General features: G+C 40.7%; 1 protein-coding gene across 6 annotated transcripts; it reads right to left on the bottom strand.

Moving 5' to 3' along the window:
• On the bottom strand, positions 1-24,933 carry LOC112560218 (prolyl 4-hydroxylase subunit alpha-2-like). Of its 6 annotated transcripts, none has more exons than XM_025231886.1 (16): positions 23,349-23,622; positions 15,559-16,235; positions 13,088-13,193; positions 8,911-9,120; positions 7,296-7,462; positions 6,247-6,587; positions 5,794-5,854; positions 5,274-5,365; positions 4,459-4,626; positions 4,112-4,179; positions 3,190-3,304; positions 2,559-2,609; positions 2,016-2,096; positions 1,638-1,706; positions 1,259-1,355; positions 1-682 (listed from the first exon to the last, which is right to left on the bottom strand). In XM_025231886.1, the coding sequence occupies exons 4-16, from the start codon at positions 9,093-9,095 to the stop codon at positions 612-614; spliced, it is 1,566 nt and encodes a 521-aa protein (XP_025087671.1). In that variant the 5' UTR covers positions 9,096-9,120; positions 13,088-13,193; positions 15,559-16,235; positions 23,349-23,622; the 3' UTR covers positions 1-611. The 6 variants fall into 6 exon arrangements, with proteins under 6 accessions (XP_025087671.1, XP_025087674.1, XP_025087673.1 ...); XM_025231889.1 differs by having other exon boundaries at positions 16,166-16,235; XM_025231888.1 differs by lacking the exons at positions 15,559-16,235; positions 23,349-23,622 and adding an exon at positions 24,476-24,933.
• Positions 24,934-25,343: the final 410 nt, after the last annotated feature.

Here is a 25,343-nt window from a genome sequence, read left to right as displayed (position 1 = left end):
GTCAAGCTTAAGCAGGTTAACTTTATTTAAAGTAATTTCAGTTTTAAAAAGTTATAAAATTGTTTTGTGACTTCAATAGCTTGTTAACACTGCATTATATTCTTCAAGTACAAAATAACTGGACAGTTTTATTGTTTAATGTCATAAGCCTTCACTCACGAGAGTCATACCTTCATGGAGGGTGAAAAACACTCAATGCTTCAATAGCGCTCAAGCACTTGGCACTCAGCAAACTTAACAATATAAATACTTCTACACACACCATCTCTATTTCTCTCATGTCTGTTCATACACGCGTGGAAGCTTTTTTTTAACTGTATAACAATAAAATCTGACGGAAATACACTTTTTTGCACGAGCATCTCAGCTTCAACTCTGAAAACTTTGCAATGGACACAAGCGTTAACTGACATGAACTGCAGCATCCACTCAAAAACAGAAGCTCGTGTTTGCAAGAAAATGATCATTCAAACATATCACAGTAAATATATTCCGTATTGCTTCTATTATGTATAAAACATCACCGGGATCATTATCGTCATCATTGTCGTCAATGTCATCGAGGTCATCATCACCATCATCATTGTCATCATCCTCCTCCTCCACAGTCATCACAATGAGGGATCTAGAAGACAGGGTCTTTTGAAGACGTTGCCTATTTCTCTGAGCCACTTGTTTGCCACTAAAGAAAGAGAAATGAAGACTGTCAGTCACGACGCCGGTACAAAAACCAATACGATGATGTCGAAATTTACCTTGTTTAAGCCATTATACTTTATAAAATACTCATTTCAGTGATCGTTGGTACAGCTACCCAGATTAATTGCCCACATCCATTGGGCTTCTTTATTTTACAGGGGCAGGCCATTAAGCGGAGACCTTTAGGGTATCTGTCTACTCCTGTACCTTTACCTACAGTCTAACCCAAAAGGTTCCATTTGTGAACAATTTTCTGAACAAATCTGTTTTATATTTTTTTAACATTTACAAACAATGCACCTCCTTTTACATGCATCAGCAGATTTTAAAATGTTTAAGAAAATGTTTTTCAACATGTACTAATAAGGATGAAGATACATGGCACATTCATACTTCAGTTTGGATCACTGTTTATCTTTAATAAGTTACATTAAAAAAAAAATGAAAACGCATTCAGGCATTTTTGTACTGGTATCAGATAACAGAAACCAGTGCAAGTACGGAGCTTTTGTTTTGGAGAATACTAAAACGGATAAAGTGTGTGTGTGTCCTTGCTCACCCCACTTATCGCCGTACAGAACTGGGCAGCCGGCGTGCACTACACGCATGTCTCCCTCACCATTGCGCTTGAGGTTGTACCAGAGGACAGCTGTACCCTGCCACACACACACATATACACACAAATCGTGTCTTTTGAGAAACTCATAGTAAGCGGACCTACTGCTAACACCTTCGTCAAATACGTCTTGGTTGTGTGATGAATATATTTCATTGTTCGTGTTTTATTTAACCATTCATTCGTCATTTTCTCTTTGTAATCGACTTTGCGAGTTTGCTCGTACAAAGTGCAACAGAAAAAGCGATTAAGGTGAGTGTCCGTTCTATAAACTTGTCGTTTTGTATCTTCACATGACTGTCTTGTGGTAGTAGTTGCATACCTTTTGGGGCCGTATTCCCGCCTGGAGGAAAGGGAAGACTGTAGCGCCTCCTAGCGGAACGTCTGACAGCTATAAATGCAAGGGAATCATCATCATTTGATTGGAAAAATTTGACCCGTGAACCATTCAGAAAAGGAAGAAAGACTTTTGCACATGGAACAAAATTGGACTTTCAGACCACTTGCAAGAAATCAAACTAATGAAAGTGCCATTGTTGCTAGTGCAGAACACTACAGAAAATTGACCCGCAAGCTGCTCTCCCCAATTTCAGTATCTCATTTTAGTATACTTATACAACTGCTGCAAATTACGATGACTAAATCATTCTATTACTGTGGAAAGCTTTAACATCAGGCGCCTTAACTCTGATCAGCTTACATAGTACATCCATGTTGCAGTTCTGTCCCCTGAGTTCCTCAGCAATGGCACGTCCTCATTACCGGTGCGTCGAGGCAACCGCTTTTGTTGTTTGTTGTTTTTTTTTTTAAAGAAGAGTTACAAATGTTAATGTTTATCTTGAAAGCAAGTTGATTTAATCAGGTCATGAAATCAACATCACGATAGAATATCATTCACAGGTCACAAAGCCTCTTGCCGCTGCTCAGTGTTTGCATGATATGTAACTGTGTGCTATTAATTTTCAAACCCCATTCCAATAAACTTTAGCACTAACCAATTCTCATTAATAATTGCAGAAGGATTTTTAGCAATGCGATTTCGAGATGACACTTTGATGAGAGGAATACATAGGTTATGGCATATCATCCTATGTTGACAGTGATAAATACAACAACGAGTCGTCGAATCTGAAGTCTTAACCAAATACAACATACAAATAACATGACACTGTCTGGACCTATACATCATAAATAAGACAATGTTGGTTGAATCTACCAGAAAATCGTTATGATCAAAACATACCACCGAATCTTCATGTGGCCCGTAGACACCTCCAAGACCATAATTCAACACCTGTCGTAAAATAGTTGTGGATCATGAATAATTTTCGTAAACATAAAGGGGAAAATCCTGTAAAACCTACATAGTAGCCAAAGCACGAGGAAAATGCAGGTAGGGGAGATTGAGAGAATTCAAAGTGAGTGTAAAGCCATTAAGAAGAAAGATAACCTTTTATAGGGGTGTACATGCAATAAGTGGATTGTACTTTTATACAACAAACACCTCCGACTACGATAGAGCTCCAGAACATACATCACGATTGTACATGGAAGGCTTTTGTTATCAATGTTATAGCCAATCAGAGAGTATCTTTCATAATGTTAATTAGATATATTATATCGTGTTAGCCCAGATTTTGGCAGAACAGCCTCTAGCCCTGAGCTTTTACCAAACCGTTACAAAAATGCAAATAAAGAGATGTCCCTGATTACCAAGATCTGGGTAAAAGTATCTTGCACTGAGCTTTAGATGGAAAGAAAATACCACCTCATTAGCCGCTTAATTTCTACTGTAACTCCGATCGCAGCGTGATGTCTGCTCACTCTAACGGCAATCTCCTGTTTAATTGTTCTTCGATCAACAGCACAGTCACCTGATATGGCTCCGCGTGGGTGTTCTCGCTTAACACGCGCGTGCTGAGACCCGTGACCAGCTCCACGCGGCGGGAAATCCTCGTCAGGGTGGGAGTGGAATCGAACAGCCAGGCGCTGCAAACAGGACAGCTGTCGTCAAGGGTGGAATTGGCCTCATGGAGACTGACCTTTGACCGATATCAGGTTCACAGCAGCAGTGTTTACAGTCCTATCTGACCATTTATCCAGAATTCCACACCGGCAGCAATATTCACGTTTCCCGATTAACCTTTGGTCTTTATCAGTAGTGACAGCATTGCTATTGTCGCTGCCAGTAATATTCAGTCTGTCGCCAGGAATGATATGACCCATAAATTTAGATTAAATTTATTCAGCTTTTAAAGGTGCAATATTCATACTGTTCCACCTTTGTGGCATTTGAAAATCCAACTATCTGGAGATTTTTAAGTGAGATAATTTTTTTTCCTATTAACTTCTTCCTATGTTATCATTGCGTTAGGTACAATCGTGGTTTTGGTTACAGAAAATCGTAGCTTCTGACAGTAAGTCCATCAGTAAACTGTCTAAATTCGTTGCTAATATGTAACATTTGTAGCGGAAGGCAGGTCTGGTGTTAAAGCAGACAGGTTCATGATATACACTTACAGTGAAATAATAATTAGTCCATTTTCTAACTCTACGTTGTGTTGTTTGCGGTTTCTTAGAACACCTATGATCACAGCAGACTGTAGTTTGCTATCATCGTGTCCGATTTATTTATTTATTTTTTAAAAGCTGTAAATTTTCTGCTGATGTTAAGGTGCAGGTGAATGATCGGCCAACGACACTTGCATCTAAAGTGTAATTATAACTTATAAATACAACTAAAAATGGATATAAATAAACAAAAAGCTACTTCTATGAATGAAGTAATTCACTCACTTCTGACTGACCCGCACAAGATGTTTCTCATGGGCTACCTGGGTCAGCGCCAGTGATGATGGTGACAGCTGCAACAAGACATGCGTGGTGACGTGACATCGTGTGACCAATAGTGTCATTACTAGCATCAAGATTCCACGAAAAACGATCGAAGGGTTTCAGGAGGTGGACATAGGATTGCCAGTAAAACAGGCTTAGTCTAGAAATGTGGTGCTCCAGGTGTCCGCGACACTTGTGCTTATCAAACCGGCAAGTCTCAGACATTGAAGGTGAAGATGTTTGCACTTATTGAACTGACATATTACTGCGACTACTGTAAGGTCAACTGTAATAACTAGAAGGCTTACCTTGCCGAAAGCCAGGTCTTTGATTTCGCTGATCTCGGCGTCGTCAATAACGTCATGGAAGACAAGGATGAGCGGGTCGGAGTTCACCACCTCTGACCTGTACCTGAGGTAAGGTATGAATGTTGCATGCATGTAACAATCGCGCCCCGACCCAAACGCAAAGGAAGCCTGTGAAAAGAAACAGAAAAAATGGACGTGCAAGATGGTTCGTGAAGTCTAACGGTTGCAGAGGATGTCAATGTCGTGGACAAGTGTTACCCAATTACACTCACTACAGACATGTGACCATTCTTTCAACAAGTCGATTGCATTTTTGGCTTTCCAGGTCGTGATACATTAGTTTTCTGAACCAAGCACCTCGAAATGGACAACTGAAACACGCCCTTTTAAAGCATTTAACTCCCGTCTATATTCAAAATACATTTGTAACATACACCAAGCGCACAGCGAGGAACCTCCAGAAGGATCTATAAAAACAATGTGATGAAACGCGAATGACATAAAATACACTAACAGCAAAAATCAAATTCCGAACCACACACGGATGAATCAAAATTATTATAGACACCCCTGGTTTTAACCTAAACAATGTCTACCCTTCAAAAGTCTGATGTCTGCAGACCTTCCGGCAGACGGTGAATTCAATAATATTTATACGCAAGTAATCATTTAAACACCCTTCTTCCGCTCCCTTGATCTACAAACACTGAAACTTCATGTGCGCGCACACACACACACACACAAATATGGGGCAAGTGAGTGTGTGCATGTGTGTGTGGGAGAGAGTTGAACAATATTTAGTGCAGCACTGTTACCTGTATTGTTTTTCTACACATCTCTTCATACGCTTGCCGAGCAGACGTTTTGCTGAACTGATCCGATGCAGTATTCCAGCCATCAATGGCACCTTCAGCAGTCCATACAGAATAAAGAAAATGCAGTTCATGTGACTACACACTATTTAAACAACTCTAGCAAACTTGCTTTCAGCAGCAAATTTACCGCGAAGTCACGCATTTTTTCAAGTAGCTCTTGTCCTGCGTTCACATTAATATTCTTATTCATGAACAGGTTTCCAAAGTTAAAAAGTCAGTTCCTGCGCAAAACTGAGACTTCCTTTTGCACGCAGTTGGGGTAAAATTCTGTAATAATAATGTAAGAGATCCAAAAATGTCTTTGCTGAAGTCCACCTTCATAATTCCTCTGCGTCACAAACACTTCTAAAGACAGTATGCACAAAGACCAAAAACAAAAACAGGAAGAGAGGCTAAAAGAAAAAAAATTTACAGAGATGATGATGATGATAATAATAATAAACCATCTAAGAATACTTACAAACAGGCACTTCTGATTCACTTCTGTTTTTGTTACAGTCTGCCATCTTGCTGGTGGAAAGCTTCACCACAAAGACACAATGGAATAATATATCTAAAACATATAGATATAAACATATAATATATAAACTATGCATGAGCATAAACATCTAACTATATAGACATATGAATAGATGGAACCAACAAAATGTTCTATCAATAGAAAGCAATTGAATAATTTATAACTACAATGGAACCATTCTTTTTATCCATTTCTTTATTAATTAATTCACATCACATTGACATCCCTGATTAATGAGTGTCCTTTATGCAAATAAAACCCTTTTTTCTAACGCTGAATACAGCGTGCGTATTATTTAGCTTTATTTGCATTTGTATTACACAACTTATTTTAGCCGTTGCTGAATGGGATATTTATTCTAATTCAGCCCCAAACATGATCTGAGTATAATACCTGTGACACACGGTCGCGCAGTTTTGCAACAGATTTCATCTCCAAGCCATCCACTTTCTTCGAGATGACTTCCAGAGCTGCCAACAGTTCTCTCGCATCGCACACCAATCCCAGCTCCAGAGCTGCCTTCGTGAGGTAAGTGAGTTCTGATGACGTCAGAGGATATGACCTTTCATGGAGGAAGTGACCTCTGAGGAGGTCGGCGTAGTCCAGGCTGTAGAGTCGGTGCAGTCGGACCAGTGCCATGGCGGCACCGGAAACATCTGCCTTCGTCGGCCACAACATTTGTGACATCATCCATGTCCTCGTGGAGTTCAGAAACGCGGAGACAAGTGAAAAGTCTGTCAACAATCAGGTGGAGGTCAGGGGTTGGGGGAGGTAGCCATCTGACAAATAAGTGTGGACATGCAATGAAGTTCATATCAAAGTCACTGGTGCGTGTCACTCGGAGAAAATAAAACAGGTCACAGTTAAAGAAGTGCATGTCACAAGGAAGCCATCGTGTGTCACATACGGGAATACAATGTATGTCTTTAGAAAAGTCTGTCTCCAACTCTTCTCATTGTCAGATCATAATAACCGACAACAATCAGGCAAACGAAAAGGGAATCAAAATTTAAACTATGATCGACAGACCCTTATTTCATCTTCAGATCATTCATAAAATTTTCAGGATGCAAACATGAGCATAATAAAATGGTTACGGCGATGAAAAGAAAAATGGAGAAACTAAAGTCGCAGGATCCCCTCTCTTGTATAATCAGTCTTCCCATCTGCATTATTCTTTACAATCAACTTGCCAGTCCTATACACGAGTTTCTGCGTCATATCACAATTAAGACTAATCTTAATTTTTAGGAGAATTCAGATACCCACCAGAAAGCTAAATATAAGGAGTAGACTATAAAATAAACGTGATATATATCGATGAAAGCGCACACCTATGCTGATAAAATAAACAAACAAATAGAAATCAATGAAACAGGTTCATATACATCGAAACAAAAAGGAATATTTGGAAAGAAAATGAGAAAAATAACTTTGCGAACCTTTTTTGTCGCTGATTGAGTCCCTGATAGAACAGTTAATGAGTTTTATCAGAGACTCCCATCGATGCACGAGTCTCTTGAGGACGCGAAAGGCGTGCAACGGACTTTCCAGGGAGGTGATGTTGTGCAGGTCTTTAATGTTCTGTGCATTCAGTCGCTGAAGTCGTCTGCAACAGACACCTCATGCAGGTGGGTACAGAGTTATCTCTGTGTGTGTGTGAGAGAGAGGAGAGAGAGAAAGGACAGTGAGAGAAAAAAGGAGTTCACATAAGAGGCAGAACGAACGAGCTGAAGAGAAAAAGAAGAGAGATAGTTAAAAGGAGAAAGAGGAAGTCAGATATATTTTATATTGAAGGAGATTGAGAAGAACAGAGAATAAAAGAAAGAAATGACCAATAATATCGTTAGAAAGAGCGAGACAGAACAAGGATCTGAAAAAGAGAAGAAAAAAAAGAAAACAAACACTTAGTTCAAGCACAACAAAAAATGATAGAGCAACAAAACAATTTTAAACGCTTGGAACTGAGGTTTTAATTACTCGCTAAATACGAGTCGAAAGACCGATAACTCGATAAATGTTTTTAGCAAACAAAGGACACAAACTCATACAGGATCCGGAGCGGAGGAGGGAAGAGGGGAATGAGTGGGAAGGGTCCGGCAAAAGAAGGAATGAGAGCCGCTCTTTACACATCACGAGAACAGGTCCCATCGACCTCACCACTACACCGAGCATGGAGGTATTGATGGACGCCATCAAGCAATTTGATGGGCGGCTATTCAACTTTGAAACTAACTCATTGCTTTGGAGTCTGCGGCTGGCTTGGACTACAACTCTCCTCAATTAACGGTCGTGTCGCTACAGTCACTCCAACTAGTGACCGCCATAGGCCAACCTTTCTCCTCCCACCCCTCTACCCATCTGCCATCTGCAGCTGATGGAACGAGGCGTGGGCAGGACCGGCAGTCATGCGTGAAGTTCGCGCTAAAAGTGGACCATGACCATGTGTTCTATACGTTTGCGGTGTGATTGATTTTGGGTGTCTGTGTGTGTATGTGTGCGCGCGCGAGAGAGAGAGAGTATGAAAAAAAAATAAGGGAAGAAATAAAATGCGTTTAAAGTGCGTTTTTCAGTTCCTTTGTGATTTGCGACCGTGACTTACGACACCACTGAACTCTCGTCTGGTTTCATTGACTTCCTCATTGCCAGATCGTCTACGGTACAAACATTGTGGACTAATCCCACATAAATTTTACCCTACCTTTCTAAACGGGCAAACACTACACGACTTTTGCATTGATAATTTTTTAATATGACCGCCATTTAACAATTTTACAAACATTGTCAGATTTGAAATATTACGAAGGATTTTTCGTGAGAATGTAAATATTACAGAGTGATAAGTACACCAATTAGAACACTGTACTACTACTATTTTTTTTATCTCTAGAACACATTTTTCCACCAAGGAAAACGGGCTGAAGATGCTTAAGCACATTAATAGACGCTATAATACTTTCTAATGCATCTTACAAGTTCATTTACCAATATGCAAATCATCCTTTGTTTTCTCCTCTCTCTCTCTCACACACAGACCGGAAGAGACAAAGAAATTACCCTCTTATTTCTTCATCGATGCCCGGGGTGGCTTTCAAGAAGTCCTGGAACTTCTTCAAGAGCGTTCTCTCCAGGTGCGGCAAGGCCTTCAGTTTGGCGACTGACGAGAAGATTTCTGCCGAGCAGCACAGCAGCGCCGCCAGTACAGTCGTGCAGACGACGTTCACAGGATGCAGTGACGTCATCAGTGCAGTGTTGTCACCGTTGAGTCTGAACAGACACGCGGGACATCGTGTAAGATGGCGACAGGTCTGTGCCTACAAGTGCGCTCTTCGCCAGAAATACCGGAATTTCAAAACCAGGAGGCGTGAGGCGTTTAAGAGGACAGAGTGTGCGCCATTGATTTTCCCTCGTCCATTTTGAAATATTCATTGAAGCCGAAGACTGATACAGAGCGAAAAATAACACTAGCAGGCAAGAACACTTGAGGCATTGCGATAAGAGGGCTTAAAAAAAAAAAAAAAAAAAAAAAAAAAGAAAGAAAAGAGGACATGGACGTAAACCTTAGCTACAGGACCAAGCAGATAAATCTTGCACCTACTACAGTCACCACCAATCACCCAGGTAAGCAGGCAGGAAAAAAAGTCTGTCAGCCAGCCAGCACGACAACCCAAACCTGGCCTAACCCAGCCTAGTCCCCCCAAAAAAAACAACAACAACAACAACAAAAAAACAACAACAACAAAAAACAAAAACACAATTTTCATTTACACAAAACTGGTTTGAAGAACAGATAAGATATACAACATCATGACAGCGAACATGTCACAAACATAAATTTCACTGCCGTTAAGGTGCACCGCAGTTTCTGCAACAACAGCTATCTTACAAGTGGATAGCTCGTGACGTAAACTGTGAAGGCGCTAGGCTGGGTTGAAGGTCAAGCAGAGCGTGACGCATGGCATCTAGGTTGGGACTACACGTTGGACAATGCACCACAAAGGCCCATGTCTGTCCAGCTTATCTCTAAAAAGGTAAAGGTCATCCCTTAACCTTTTCAGGTCGTTGGGGAGTGAGGTGTGAGGTGGGACCTCCCTTTTTCACAGGGCCAACTTTACGTGAGGGCGGTGTCCCTCTCCTCTCCATCACTGCGTTACCTCCCCAACCCTCTATGGAGTCAGGTACCCATTCCCGCCAGCTGGGTCACGTCGACTGGGGAAAGTTTACTGCGCTAATCGGGTATCGAACCAGGCATTCTCAGTCCGGATGCCAGCGCACTCTCCGCTTCCAGCCTATTCTTTAGGTCACGTGTTACCCCAACCTATTACTGGGTCACACGTTTGTCTAGCCTATCACGGACATGCGTCTTTGAAGAGTAATCGAGTCTCCACAGGTAGGTGGAGGAGAGGAAGGTTGGTATTTTACTCCGAGCCAGCAACCAAGGCTACATCACGGCAAGGCAGCCAGCCCTGTAAACAGATCCTACAGAGTGTCCTAGACGAGATCTGAACCCAGGATAGCCAACCTTCACTGAATCGCCTGAGGTAGGTCGCAGATAATAATAAAACGTTCGTTGGATAACCAGAACCATTTTGATCTTCCTTTTTTGTTCCGCAAAAGTCATGTCTTAAGGAGAACAGGAAAAAGAAACAAATTACTTGGCATAAAAACAAACGGTTTATGAAAAAAAACATTCTCAAATCACACTGAAAAATGTAGCGATCAGTATTAATTCCAATCTCAGTTATTTAAATTAATTGCACATCAATCATTGTGACATATTTCTTTATAAATACTAATATATATAGCTGCAGAAATATACTTAACAAATAAATCATTGCTTCGAATTAAAAAAAAAACAAAACAACCAAACCTACCGAAGTATTAAACGAAATTTGAACACTTGTGAACCAGGTGTGCAGATACCTGTTCAACGGATGTCTCACCACTGTGTGAGGCCAACAACTACCTTCTCTCTTTATAAGGCGGTGATTGGCCGAGTATTGAAAGCTAATCGGCTTACATTGCAACGGGCTTTGTCTCTGTGGAGGATTTATTGATTTTGTATCGACGAGCCGCCATCGGGCGATGTTTTCTGATCATTCAAGAGGTACGGGAAGTGCCGATAGGACTAAAGGGATGGGAGGGGTATGTCGAACAGGGCTGGTGAAGTGGGGTGAGAGAGAGAGAGAGAAAGAGAGAAAGAAAGAGGAGAGCAGCTATATATCCACACACAGGAGAGAGAGGAGTGGAGAACTGAATCTTTAATGGAATCATTGGCACATTTCAAGGGTAGGGGGAGACGGGTGAGTGGATATAGGTAATAAAAAACCATCATGGCTATACATGTATGATGTACAGCTGCGAATAAAATCATTAAGCCGTAAATTTGAGCAAGAAATAGAAATATAAAAATTTCAAGAAAAGCAATAATACAAGGGTTTTTTTCCTATCTCACTCACACTCACACCTCTCAGTCACTTATACGTACACAGTCTCAAACACACGCGCACACACACACACACCAACCGTAAGCATGCACATAAGTGGTACACCAATCTATTTTGTGGATTTTTATCCGAATCATTGCTTCAAAATATAAATACAGATTGTGTGTGTGTGTGTGTGTGGAAAACATTATTGAACACCACAGCGATGAAATGCAATATTCCTCCACCAACCTGACTACCAGCTGGCCGAGCAGGGGGCGGGAGAACGCTGTTCATCAACGCTCCATTCATTAAAAGCCATTCAACTGAACCGTGACCCTGTGTCCCTCGGTGCCCGTTAAATTCTGCCTGGGAAGTCAATGGAGCGTTTATACAATCAGTTTTTCCCTTTTTTGCTCGACCGTCCTACCTTTATTTCCCCGGCAAATATTGCCCGCGCTTCACCTTTACAGAACTGTTGGCAGCTCTGACCGTGCGTGGTGGAAGAAAGAAAGAAAGAATAAAGCAGTAGTACCTGGGCACTCAAACTGCCCGTGATCGAACATTTTAGTCCTCGACCAATATTTTCGAGAGAATTTCATGTCGGTGCTCGACCACTTGTTCGGCACGTGACCATCGTAAAAACCGTGCATGAGACGTCACGCTTGTCCGAAGCACTTCAGAGAGACACAAAGGGAGGAAAAATCACTTTACACGTTAGTTTGATCCATGAAAGACCTGTCCTGGTTCTGTGTGTTCACGATCTCGATTTTTTTCCTGGGTAACAAATCTATATCTATATATATTTAAACACACTCATGCCATATCGTCATAATTATTGCACCAGAGAAACTTTCCACAAAAAGTGAATGAAAGAGGAAAATAGTAAGTAAACAATTAAGTTAAAAAAAGAAAAGAATTTATTTCCAGGTATGAGGGGGACATGCGTTTGTCTGATTTATTCATTCATGATAACATGGTGAAGTCGTGATATCGGTAATACTAAAACATGAAAAGACAATCAAAAAAGCTTATGTAGCTGAGTAGTTAAAAAATAATAGTTCAGTTTTAAATTTATAGTACCTTACCGATTATTGTATTTTTCAGTACTGTAAAATATTTTGAATAATAGAAAACTGAAATAATTAAATTAACTAATAATAATTAACTAATAATTAGTTAAACTATTTACAGAGCAATATAACACACTTCAGTAATATGGCAAAACGTTTGCTTTCTTATCGTTCTCAAAGTGTTTCGAACAAATTAGTGTCTGCTTCCGTTTCTCCTCCTCTGTTGTGTTCTCGCTGTAATAATCTGCAGGAACATTTATTTTACCTCCGTGCTTGTTGCTGCATATTTTTATTCCACGTATGACCATGATGGCTGCGTATTTGCTAGCACACTTCAACAACAGTCGCTGGTGTTGGAGTAGCAAAATGGCCGCTCAAACAACCCACAAAACTGATGACGTCATGAGAAAACGATCAATGAGAGCCAACTGCCTACAGGGACACTAATTTGTGGTATGCACCTGATCACTGACGACGAATTTTACTAAACTAATTTAATATATATTTTTTCAACAGAACTGCATAGAATTGTCAAGTGCCGTTATTTCTTGGCGCTCCTCTCTACCTTTAATTGAACATATTATCAACAGGTTTGTCCCCAATATTGAGACAAGAACTGCTTCGCCCAAAAATTACACACAGAATGAAAGACATCTGGGCACTCATTTGAAACACAGACACACCCACCCTGGCACTCCATCTTGCATAGAAATTCGAGCGGAGGGCAAGTCTTACCTTTTGACCAGTGAGTCTTGTCCTCAAAGACATTTGACCTTTGGTATCCTCCCAGTTTGATCTTTCATTTTCTTTTCATTAATACAACATTTTTCCTTACTCTGACCTGAAAAAAACAATCGTAAATCGATATTTTATCGTGATCATCGTCATGGTCATCCTTAGAAATCTACAAAGCTGACATACTAAAAGCACGGTAGCTTAAACTATATACTTCCCTAAGTAAATGACTAAATATTCATCTACATTAGCTCCGGGTTTAGCAGCAGTCTGAAGCTTAAAACATATATTTTGATTCATCATTTAATTAATTGACAGTCAATTTACTGACTTAGTCATCGCTGTTTTGGTCTCCATCGGGAGGGAGGCTGGGAACTGGAGAGACACAGCAGGGGGTTAGGTACCCCATACAAGTCTTTACTGTCGGTACAGTAACAAGTTCTTTGTGACACTCTCAGTCCAGTCCAACTGTTTGCCAGCCAGCTCTAAACATTTATGAAACATTTATGATGTCTCTCGTTCCCTCCAAACATGGGGAAAGATACTAGAACTACTTAAGTGTTTGTGTTCAAAAGTCTCCTTCCACTTTCCCCAGGAAAACACTTATCATACATCATGCACTCGGTGCACCAATTATAGTACCGCTTAACAATATAAGCATGCATTTGTTGCAGTGTTACTTTCGCGCTAAATGTCTATACAGAGAAAATAGGTTTCTCCAGGTTAGACATGAACCAGAAGTCAAGAAGGACATAGACCAGCTTGGCGACAACTCTTCACAGGGTTCAAGGTGGACAAGTAACCAGAGAAACATGAAGATAGACAAGCAGGCACTGGGATCAACCAGCCGGAAGGTTTTGTTTTCGCTGAATGGTACTCGTGTTACACATCAGAAAGAAGTTTCTATCGTCTTTATTTTTTAATTGAAACTTAAGAGCAAGGGGTCTGTTTACGCAAGGGTCGATACCCACCATAGCACCAATATACCAGGAGGAGGTATAGAAGGTAGCTTCGTGATGTACTTGGAACTAGGTTTGCCTCTTTTTTCCCACCTTTTTCTTTTTCTCGTCATCAGTGATCGTACAGAAAAACACAATTATGTACAATCGATGAGCATGCTCTACAGGGGGGTTAGTAAATGTTTGCCGCGAAAAAGCCTACGGCGAGAAAGACAACTGGACAATATCGCTTTTTCAGTGATGTTTCTGCTATTAGTACGTCAATGTATGCTTGCTATCTGCTTGAGCTCGTGTGTGTGTGTGTGTGCGTTCTTGCCCAATCTGATGATGATATGTATCTATTGACAAACACGCTGCAAGATTTATAATGATCATTACCGTTTATAGCCATTGTTTTTGTGATTGACTGTGATTCACGTGCTCAAAGTCTTACCCCTAATAATTGTAACGAATGTAGAAAACGCGGATGTATATTTGTGTTCAAACCCACACTAAAAATAATTAACATATTTAAAAAGGTAATAATGATAATAATTTACAGACATTTTAAGAAGGTAGAGGACGTCGTTCACAACCAACTTTTGCTATATGACGAGCATATAAAAAAATTCATCGAAACAGTGGTCTCTCAAAACGTTTTTCTCCCCTTAAAAAAAAAAAAAAATTGGGAGGTCGATGGTTATCAGTCTCTTTATTGACGTTCCGCAGGAAAAGAATCGATGAAAGCACGCGACAGAATAATTTATTGAATAAATATTTCGCAGCGATCGAGGAAGGAAAACAATTTTTGAACCGACGCATAAAACAATCCATCCCTAAGGGCGCAGTATAAAATCAATTCTTTTCGCAACAGTTTCTGGCAATATTAAACGCCGACGCTCACATTTTCCCCCTCCACAAGCTTTTAATTTGCTCTTTTTATCTCTGAAATAAGTGAACGGGTGTGAGAGATGAATATATGATGAAGGTGAAAGACTTTTTCAAGGGGAAATTGGGTTAACCAGACGAAAAAGAAGGAGAAGCAAATAGTGGAAGTAGTAGAAGAAAAAAATAAGAGGGAAAAAAAACGAAAAATGATGAATAAGATAGATACGGAAAGGAAAGAATGAGGAAATAAGAAAAAGAAAAGTCGGTACTGTATATAAACAATGCAATCCCTTGGTACCTGATGGTGAATTTTTCTTCGTAAATTTTCGATGTGTTCTTTTATGACCCTTTAAAATTTTTATGCAAGGACACAGAAATAAAGTAATATTGTCCGTAGTCCAAACAAACTATAGAAACCGTCATTGACTGTGCTGTCCATTGTATAAAGAAGTGACTTTTGTAACGCTTTCTGAAGTCCTTTAGAGAGGCAGAAAGATATACTAACCATTTATTTATGACTTTAACAATAACCACTACCACAGAACGGTTACAAACATTTTTGTAGTAAAAGAAGAGAAAGAAGTTAGCTAAGTGCATCTGGTTATTTCCAAATGGCTCTTCGAAAACACAAATGGGGTGTCTTACCTAAAGGACGTCGGGTGGGCTAGTTATATCCCGAAGCAAAGCACCTCTCACAGCTTGGGAACATGAAGGGAAATTTTCAATAAATGTGTGTATCCCAACTCTAATCCTTTCTGGACGGGAAACTCCGTCTCTGATGCAGTCATGACACAGATTCTCTTTCAGTGGACGCATGGCGAGATCACGCTGATACCGCGCGGAAACCATCATCCTCTTTCCCTCCGCAAAGTGGAACAATTTGGAAGTAAAAAAAAAAAAAATTCACAAGGGTTGTTTTCAACTGAAGCTGAGACCTGCACATAAAGTACTACAAAATAAAAACACGAGCAAGCCTCCGTGCGAAACTTCCGGTGACCAGAGCACGAAAGCTGTCGCCTTATTTAACGCACTTTCATCACACCAGCAGCTCCATCTGTTGATGCTGGACGTTCAGTCGGCATCGATTACAGCGCCGCTAGCCAAACATCAGAAATGCCCTCTAAAAGTCTGGCGTTCAGATGATATTAGCAAATGGCTTTAGGCTTCGAATCTTGACAGTGTCAACAAGAGCGCATTTTCTGAAGCAGGAATCATTTGTCTTTTACAGAAGACGAACTTTCTGTCTGCTTACCGGCCGATCACGTTTCCTTGGAAAAAGTCTCCCGCTTCTACCGTCACTGCACTTCCGGTGCCATCAGAACCTGGCAGAAAAATTTAGCGAGAAATCCAGAAGCTTTCTTTACTATGCGTGAGATTTGTAAAAGTTCATCACTTTATTCGTTGGCGAGATTTTTTTTTTGATAGGAGGGATAGAGAAGGAAGAGAAACTCGGTAATAGGTGTTCAAGAGGTATAGCTGAAGATTTAATAAATTGGGAGTTTGGATGTTTGACAAGATTTCTTCCAAGGGGATAATGTGAGGCGTTGCTTTGTACTACTAAACATAACTTCGATGATTTACAAGAAAATACAAACAAAAGGTAGCTGTTTAATTTTCTTTGTTAGCTTCTATGGGCAAGGAAATTTGGGAGGCGACACCATTTCCACCCTCTCCTCCCTACAACAAAATTTATCAAACAATCAAACAAGAACAAACCAACAAGAGAAAGAGAAAGAAAATGAGAAACACCAATTGCAGTGACGGGGTCAGCAAAACTTGTGAGAATGAAAACATCTTCATAAAGTCCTCCCTCTTCCCTCCTCTTACAAATAAGATACACGAGGTCTGAGAAGACTGTAGTGCCAAATTTGATGACGATGTCAGCAGCATTAGCAGTATATCTGTACTTGTCTCAATGACCAAGAATGGGATTGAAAACTCAACGCGTAGGACTATTATCGCGAAGAAAGAAATGCTGTTTCTGTGAAATTTTTCCTTTCAAAACAATTTGCCTGAGCAAACATCATCACATTTAGATGCTAAGTTTTCATACCATAAACTGCTTTTAGATTTGGGGAACAAGTTTAATATAAAGTTTAATTAAAATATTTAATTTAAAAAACACAAACATTTTCAGAGGCAATTAGAACAGATGATAGCCTTGCTTCTTTAAGGCCAAACCAAAGCAGTCTCGAAACGACTAACAACAACAGGAACAGAAGATTATAATGAGTCATGTGATTCATCGATTCAATCAAAGACCCTTCAAGCAGAGATGTATGAAGAGATACATGAATCCACTGAAAATATTTAAACGGAAAGCAGATTGGCAGAAACTGGCGAAACCGTCTTTACGTTCAGGAAAATTAAGGGTATCGAAGGCTTCTTTTTGATACCGAATGCTATTCCTCCATCAACGACACTTTGTTGGAGGCAAACATACAGAGGACGAACAATAAATCAGAATTCTTATCGAAACTTTGTCATTTCCAGCCATATAACATAGCCTTCAGATATTGGACCTCATCGACCCAGAAGAAAACCAGAAACAGGGTAGGCGTGGGAACGGCGGCAAACAGCTTAAATACGGCTTATCGGCATCTGCACCGTCGGAACATCGATCCTCAAAGTCCGAATTCATATTTCATGATTGCGAACATTTATAAAAAATATTACAGGACACAAGCGCTCGCACACATACACCGAAAGGTTTCTCTACCTGTGTCAGACAAGAAAACGGAACGATTGCATATAGACTGTTTGATTAAAGCAAGACAATGGCTAGCGACCAGTGTTATCTGAACAGTTATCAGAAAACCTTTCTAGTGCACAGTGATATGACGAGAAATAATTTAAGTTCTGTTGGACAAACACAAAGAATTTTTTTGCGAACACTGGCTATAACACTATCGGTGTCGAAAGATAACTCGTGTGCTATAACCAGTTCGCTCAAGAAGGACAATGATACACAAGAAGCACACATAACAAATAGGTTTTCTTCTGGCGATGGAAGCAGTGAACAACGTTCAATAAGACAGACGCTGAAGCCTTTGTTGGAAGGATTTTCTTTGTCTTCTGGTATTTCTTGCTCGGTGCAAAGCAAACACATGGCAAGAACGAGTTCGATTAGGACATATGTCCACAGCTTTGCAGTATGTAAGGAGGTATTGTTCTTGTTAGTGCACGATAGAAAGAGAAGACGGTTACACAGAAGAGGCACCTCTTCTTCCAAAGAAAGGATGAAGACTACTCATGTTTTCACACATAAAAGAGATGTGGTGAGAGAAGAAACAAAAGAACAATAGCGAAAGCAAGTGTTCTAACGCGTTAGAAACCAAATGCACTAGATTGTAGCGGGTTCAAGAGAATTGAAGGAGCGCCGGAGGATCAGATATCGAGTCCAACTCCAGTTCTTTTCTTTAAGAAAGATTGGTGTTCCAAATACCGGTTGGAAGATACGTGGCAAAACTGGGTTTAGAGTGGAAAACAGATGTCGACAAAATTCTATGGCAATATATCGTATGCTAGTCGATCCTTTCAGTTGATTGGCTGACATCTCGGGCTGAGAGGATACCAAAGATAGTGCAGCAGCAGCAATAATAAAAATAAAAATGCGAGAGAAGGTGTTGATTATGATGTAAGGAGCTTCGAACGACATTGAATTGTAACAATGTAATAACTGTTTTTTAAAAGAACTTGGGGTGTGTAACATTTTGCAAAGATGAATCTGATATTGTCATTGTCACTATCAGGGTCAAAGATCAGGCAGAAGCAGCAGTACTAGATAGTACAGTAATAGTACAGCGAGTACAGTATAAGAAGTGAGAATACGGCCGCTAAATTGAACAAACAATATATATAATATATGTAGCATATATTAGTTTTATCCATTACACAGACATCATATTTCTCGGGCAAAATTTTCCTCAACATTATTCACGCACATCTACTCTGTGTCATCTACAGGTTTGGAGCATTTAGAAACAGAATCTCGGATCTCTGATAAACGTGAAAGCAGTTCGTTAAGGATTGCTCTTCAATTAAGACCGAACCTTTGAATGTCTAATCTAGGTGCAGTTAAGCGCTTTAGATATCCAAAGATATCGAATACCTGACCAACAGAAACGATAAAGCAGGCTTCAGGTGAGGTAAAGACTTTAGAGAATTCTGCCTTACACGGGTTTCGAACTCGTTAGGAGACCGACTCTCTCACCATTAATCTATCCCCATTGCCATTGGTGCTAACCGATGACCTCTGACTCTTTTCCTCGACTTTAATCAGTTAAAGATCAACTCTGTTTTTAAAACATTTGGACCAATATCATGAAATGCAAGAAGACATGGTATCTAAAGGGAAATAAAACTAAGCTGTTAAAGAAACTCTCTATATCATTCCCTCTATCAGGTACACTATAGCTTTAATAGTTTTCATCCGATCCGCGCCATGAAGAAGAAACAGCTTCTGTAAGGTTTGGGGTCGTTTTCGTTGGCTCCTGAGGAACTAAAGTGGTACAACAAACCTTTAGAAATGTGCTTATAGACTTTCAGCGGTTACACAGACATTTATCAGCAAACACTGAGCTGTTCTTTCCAATCATAAAAGTTCCAGCTCAGCTGATCCTCTATCATTCATCTGTTGCAAATACAGCTTCCGTAAACGGATATCGCTTGGACTCAAAGTTCCCAGACGTTACGGAACAATGGTTCTGAAAAAAAGCTTGAAGCATATGAGAAGCTTTTATGGACCCGAATAAAGCGTTTGGATTTGCTACTCGAAGTGGCTTTTCAAATAAAATCTTTGCCAGCCTCTGATGCAAAGTGATTTTCATTGACATCAAATGGCGCATTCCTTTTTAGAAGGGCTATGTTTCCAGCAGGATTGTAAACATAATTCTCTTATTCTTGCGTCAAAAATTATAACAAAAAAGATTGTTTAGACTAATGTAGTTAGAATTTTACACATAAAAGTGGCCATGAAGATCAAAGGATAACATTGCTTTACGGAAAGATGAATGTAAGGATTGCCCCCAACACACACACATGTGTTTATTTGCCTTTTGACAATGAGACAAAGTTACTACACCACCATCGTATCACCACTATCAACACATCACATTCATTGTCATCACTGTCGTATTCACTATCACAACTATACCACCCTCTCATCACACACAGACGCAGGCTTCCTGCCCACCAACTGACCATTAGCACCGATATGCCAGTTCTCCCTCTGTTGACTCGTCTTTATGGACGTTGTGGAATGGCCACGATGGACCCCAAGGGATCTCTGGCACACTGTCTAAAGTAACATGGCGTGGAAACCTTCGACCTTGCATCATCCAAGAACTTCGTCCTCCTCTTTCATGAAAAAACAAACAAACAAACCAACAAACAAACAAACAAAAAAACAACAACAACAACAACAACAGACAAACAAAAACAAAAACAAAACAAAGAACAAAAAAAAAAAACCAAAACAAAAACAAAAGACGTTGGGGGGCTTCCTCAAATCAATGAAGCTCCACTGCACATTCATTCTTGTGGAACCACGCAGTACTTCCACGCACAAAAGGAGCGTGGAACATTAGCAAAATGTGTTTGCTTAGGAACTCGAACACTTGCGGGTCAGTGCGAAGAAACGCTCGTAACTTCCAGTCGGCGGAATGTCGGACAAACGCAGTTTGAGTGAACATCGCTCCCCCACGCAGCACCGACACAATCAATGCACTAATCCATCCATGCATGCCAGCTCTTGTCTAACCATCCATCAATTTATCTGATGATTGACCAATCCACCTGCTTGTCTATTCGTCCAAGTCACCAAAAACCTGATCCTTTGGAAGGAGGTTGGCTTGTTTTATTTTTAGGTAAGAATGTATTGAGTAGGGAGAAAATAATTCATCACACCCTCGTTTCTAGGGGTAGACAAGGTAAGGCTGGACGGGAGGCTGCTGACAAGCTACAGAACGGCCTAGTAGGTTGTTGGTGTAGGTTGTGGGATGTAACGTTACCCTCGGCGAAATGAGAGACTAATGATCAATGAACTGTCACCTCCGTAAATGTTGTTCTCTCACTGGATGACGCAGTCTTTCTGATGGGGGAGTATAGGCACAACGTGTGTGTGTGAGAGAGAGAGAGAGAAAGTCTGTCTGTTTGCATGTTTGTGAATGTGTTCGCACGCTCGAACAGTCAAGTACGTGTCCATTCTGGCAAATACACACAGTCAGGTGCGCTTGCACTCAGGTGCTCATGAAGCGTGAATAAGTGCATTTGTTCTCACAGGCAAACACGTGAACAAATCGATGCAATATTGCAGTCACCGTTATCTAATCTTTGTTTGCATTTTTCAACGCGCTGCCTTGTCACCAGCTGTGGATTTTTAAAGTAGCAATGTGGAATTAGCGATAAAAAAGACAAAAATAAAATAAATATAATAAATAAAATAAAAATAAAAGACAAGCCAAAAGCAAAAGCAAAAACGAATAAAAGATTCCCAAACAATGCCATGGTTTCAATCCTTTTACTTAAACCTTTTCCGAGTTGTCTGCCCTAGGGTTGGCTTTGACTAGTCTATCATCAATGGCGAAGAATCAGTTCGATTCACCTCGTAGCAACTGTAAACATCCGTGTCCTGTCCTTTAAATTATTATGTCGGTTGACGCTAGCCCCGAGGGCTTCATTCTAGCAATACATTGAAAATGTCCGCCGAACATATCAAAAGGGGTATATTGCGAAATTATTTCTACAAACCAGAAAAGTTCGATTGAAAGGCATCCAGAACGCGGCACGATGGTGGTGAGCGCTGTCGTCAGCAAACAGGTTAAGGTTACAGGAGACAGACTGACCTTCATCGTTCCAGGACCCAGCAGAGCACGTGTGGGCAATCACTGATTGACGAGATCCACTTTCAGGGATTACTCCGATGCTAATTGACAACTGCTGCTTTGCAAAACAAGCGGTGTGAGGGAGTGGAGGAGGTGTGAACGGAGTGGGGGAGCAGGGCAGGACACTTCCCTGCACAGGTTAGTCGTAAGGATTTGTCAAAAAGACAGGAACAAAGGGGAGTCGCAGAAGAAGCAGTAAGAAGACAGAAAAACAGGATTGAGGGATTTTAGCGGCTTCTTTGTTGTATTACAAGCAAAGAAAAAAAGGAGGAGAGGTAGGAGAAGAAGAAGAACAAGAGAGAAGCAATGACCTGAGAAAGCAAACATGGCCGCTGTGTTATACAAACACTTGGCGATCTAATGTTGGTATTAATGTTAAAGATTCAGTCTCCAGATCATTTTCTCGTCTTTGACGGCGCACGCGCTCCTAATTAGACACCGACACGTAAAACTACTTTTTCTAATTGCTGAGTAGAGCTCAGGACAAGTTACTGTTTCTACATCTGACTGAGCTCCTCTTTGTTCTCTAACCCAGCGATTTCCCAAAACTATTTGCACCTTACTAAACCTTGAAGGGAATGAATGAGTCGGACTGTGACCGGCTGTGATGTGCAAACATGTAAATGTGAATCAGACGGATATTGATTACAAGCTGGAATAAATACTTCGTTTTGAATAGAAATTGAATACGATGTAATTTCTATCCACACTAAGTGTGTGTACTCAGCACTAGAATTTTGTTAGTTATTCAGATTCGTTATGCACGTGTGTACGTCTGGACCGCGAACGAACCTGATCCGATTCCGGGTGCGGGAAAGACAGGATCGTGAGAGACAAAGCGGGTTTTGTAGCACAGTAGTGTAGATGAAAGGTTCATCTACGTCAGTTGCATACGATCATTCATTCATGGAACTTATGTTTATCATTCAAAAACAATTATTTCTAGATGTGCCTGTAAAGTTTATTACAGAATTAGACTGATAAAAGACACAGTTATTTCTAAAAGGTGTTTTGTTAACAATTGAATGTTGTTAGCAGGAGGAGAGCAAACAGGATGTGAGTGACGAACATAAAAGGTTCCGCCGACAAGCTGTATTGGTTGGGTTTATTATGAGCCAGCGGACACAGACTATCAAGGCTGATGGTTTACAACCAACATTCAGTCAGAGATTCAGCTTTAAAATAGCGTTGGAAAGAAGTAACACGTTTACGACCAGTAGGTCAAAAACCTACCCCGCGCACAGCCACCTGGCCCGAGGAGAGGTAGCATCTTAGAACACATCTGTATATATTTATTGGTGGTCGAAAAATGTGACCGACCAACAGAACAAGAGGAATAATGGAAATTAACTAATTGAGTAACTTCCCCACCACCACACAAAAAAAGATAAAGAATATTACGAACACACATACAAGTAAACATCCCCGTAGAACAAGTGAACAAATTAATAGGTGCTCATGTACTCCAGCACCGAACAGGGGAGGAACTAATGCAAGAGAAGACCACAGACAACAGCCTGGGCGACTCGCTGCTAAACAAAAGCCACTCACCCGAGTCGACCCCAACACCGCAATGGCCAGCAGCCCAAAGTCGAGTCCGACGAAAACGCAGCCTGTCCTCGCGACGACTTGACGATTCATTGACGATTAGCGCTTAGCTGACGGTTTGCTGACGATTCGGAGATTGAAGTGTGACGACTGAAGACGACTGAAGATTGGAGACTATTGAAGATGGATGGTCGAAGGTTGAAAATAGACGATTGGAGACTGGCGATTAAACCACGAACTTATATCCCCTGGACAGGTGGCAGACGATTTTTTCACTTAACTGCTAGAAAGAGGCTCCATACCAGTAAGCTTCCGGTTTATTCACATTTTCGAATGACTACTAAAACGAGGCATTAAACGACATAGCTTCCGGTTTATTCACATTCTTTGTTACGACTCGCCGAGACTAACAGCGGATCACTTCGCAAGAGGCCAAGTCTCGGCGTACAGACATCAGTCCATAAATACACGTCCATGATTAAACGATTGGACTACACATGATGAGCAGGTGAATTGATGACAATGTGACGACTACATAAAAGCCATTTGAGCCCCACAGCTCGTGAAGTGTGTTGATTGTGTCGTACACAGAAAACACAGACGACGACACTGATTACCAACGTTCATCCACGCACAGAGCCAGGGACTGCACAGAAGCAGACGATTATCCTTTGAGCTCTTCTCTTCCTTCTACAACGAAAGCCTCCCACGCGCCTTCCGGTCTGTAATATGTTGTATGACGTCACCTCACGCAGCTATTACGTAAAAAATGACGTCAAAGTTCGCATATTTTAACCCAGCGTAATACCTCCTTTCGTTCCCGCACGTGGACCTATGTTGAGCCAGCACGCGACAAAAATCACGAAACCATATTCAAAAATAATAATAAAAGCTTATTTAAAAATAAACTGGAAACTTACTGAAAGATTCTTTTAGATATTTTAACCGCCATCACCCCCTCATCCCACCACTAACGTATAGTATCATCAGCCCTCTCATCTTCTGGAACAATCTAAGTGGAAGGTACTGTACTGGTGCAGAATAGTTTACTGTGTAGAGTTAAAGTTTTTATTTTACATGCATTTATACGAATCAACATGTGGTTTGGTATTTTCGTCAGAATAACTCACCGTGGAGAGTTCATCTTCCCCAAGAGCTGCCTTTACCCCGAACGCCTTTCCTCTCATATGGTGTCGGAAGTGACCCAGTGACCTGCTAATTAGAATACACTCAGTCAGTCACCACCAAGATCGTGACAAAGTAAGGAGCACGCCTGATTGGATTATGTTTGTGATCATCGATTTCCGATTAGCGATGGGTCACGCGGAAGTACCCCCGGCAGCCAGGCGTGAACACCGCTCAAGGAGAGAGGAGTGAGGGGAGCGAGCTCACAAATATTGTGTCCGTGGATACGTTTATTATGGTCAACAGAAATGTCGAAGGTATTCTGGAAATTGAAATAGATTGCATGCGCGAGGAAATGAGATCAACGCACTATCAACTGCGCGGTCTTTGTTGTTCTTGCTGTTGTTTGTTTGCCGTTATTGATCACGTGTGCCATGAATTTGCGCACATACCCGCTCCCCACCCCCCATAGAAATCCGCTTCTCTGTGTTTATTACACAGGACACAGTCTAAGCATTTAGCCATGAGTAATTACTGGTATCGTTTCATATTTCACATGACAATTATCTCCATTGCAGGAAATATTTTTTTGGCATAAAAAAGTTTGCAGTGTGCATGTGCCTCCAGTAGGGTAGGGCGGGTAGGCCATCATTCCAGTTTGAATGCTAACAAAATCTGTCATGAAGGCATCAGATTTTTTACGATCCGCTTTTTGCATTCAGTCAAGCTGCTAAACAATTATTTTTTGTCTCTACCATAGAGTTAAGGGTCTTTTCTCCAACACAAAATATTGTCTATATTTGAGATTTTGAGCTGTCACTAATATTCTTTCTACAAATTTAAGTTTTTGAGGGATTTATATTTTATCTCTCT

Source organism: Pomacea canaliculata, linkage group LG3, assembly GCF_003073045.1.
Source record: "Pomacea canaliculata isolate SZHN2017 linkage group LG3, ASM307304v1, whole genome shotgun sequence".
Classification (NCBI taxonomy): Eukaryota; Metazoa; Mollusca; class Gastropoda; order Architaenioglossa; family Ampullariidae; genus Pomacea; species Pomacea canaliculata.
Note: the sequence above shows the minus strand (reverse complement) of the source record. Positions and strands in the feature narration are given on the sequence as shown.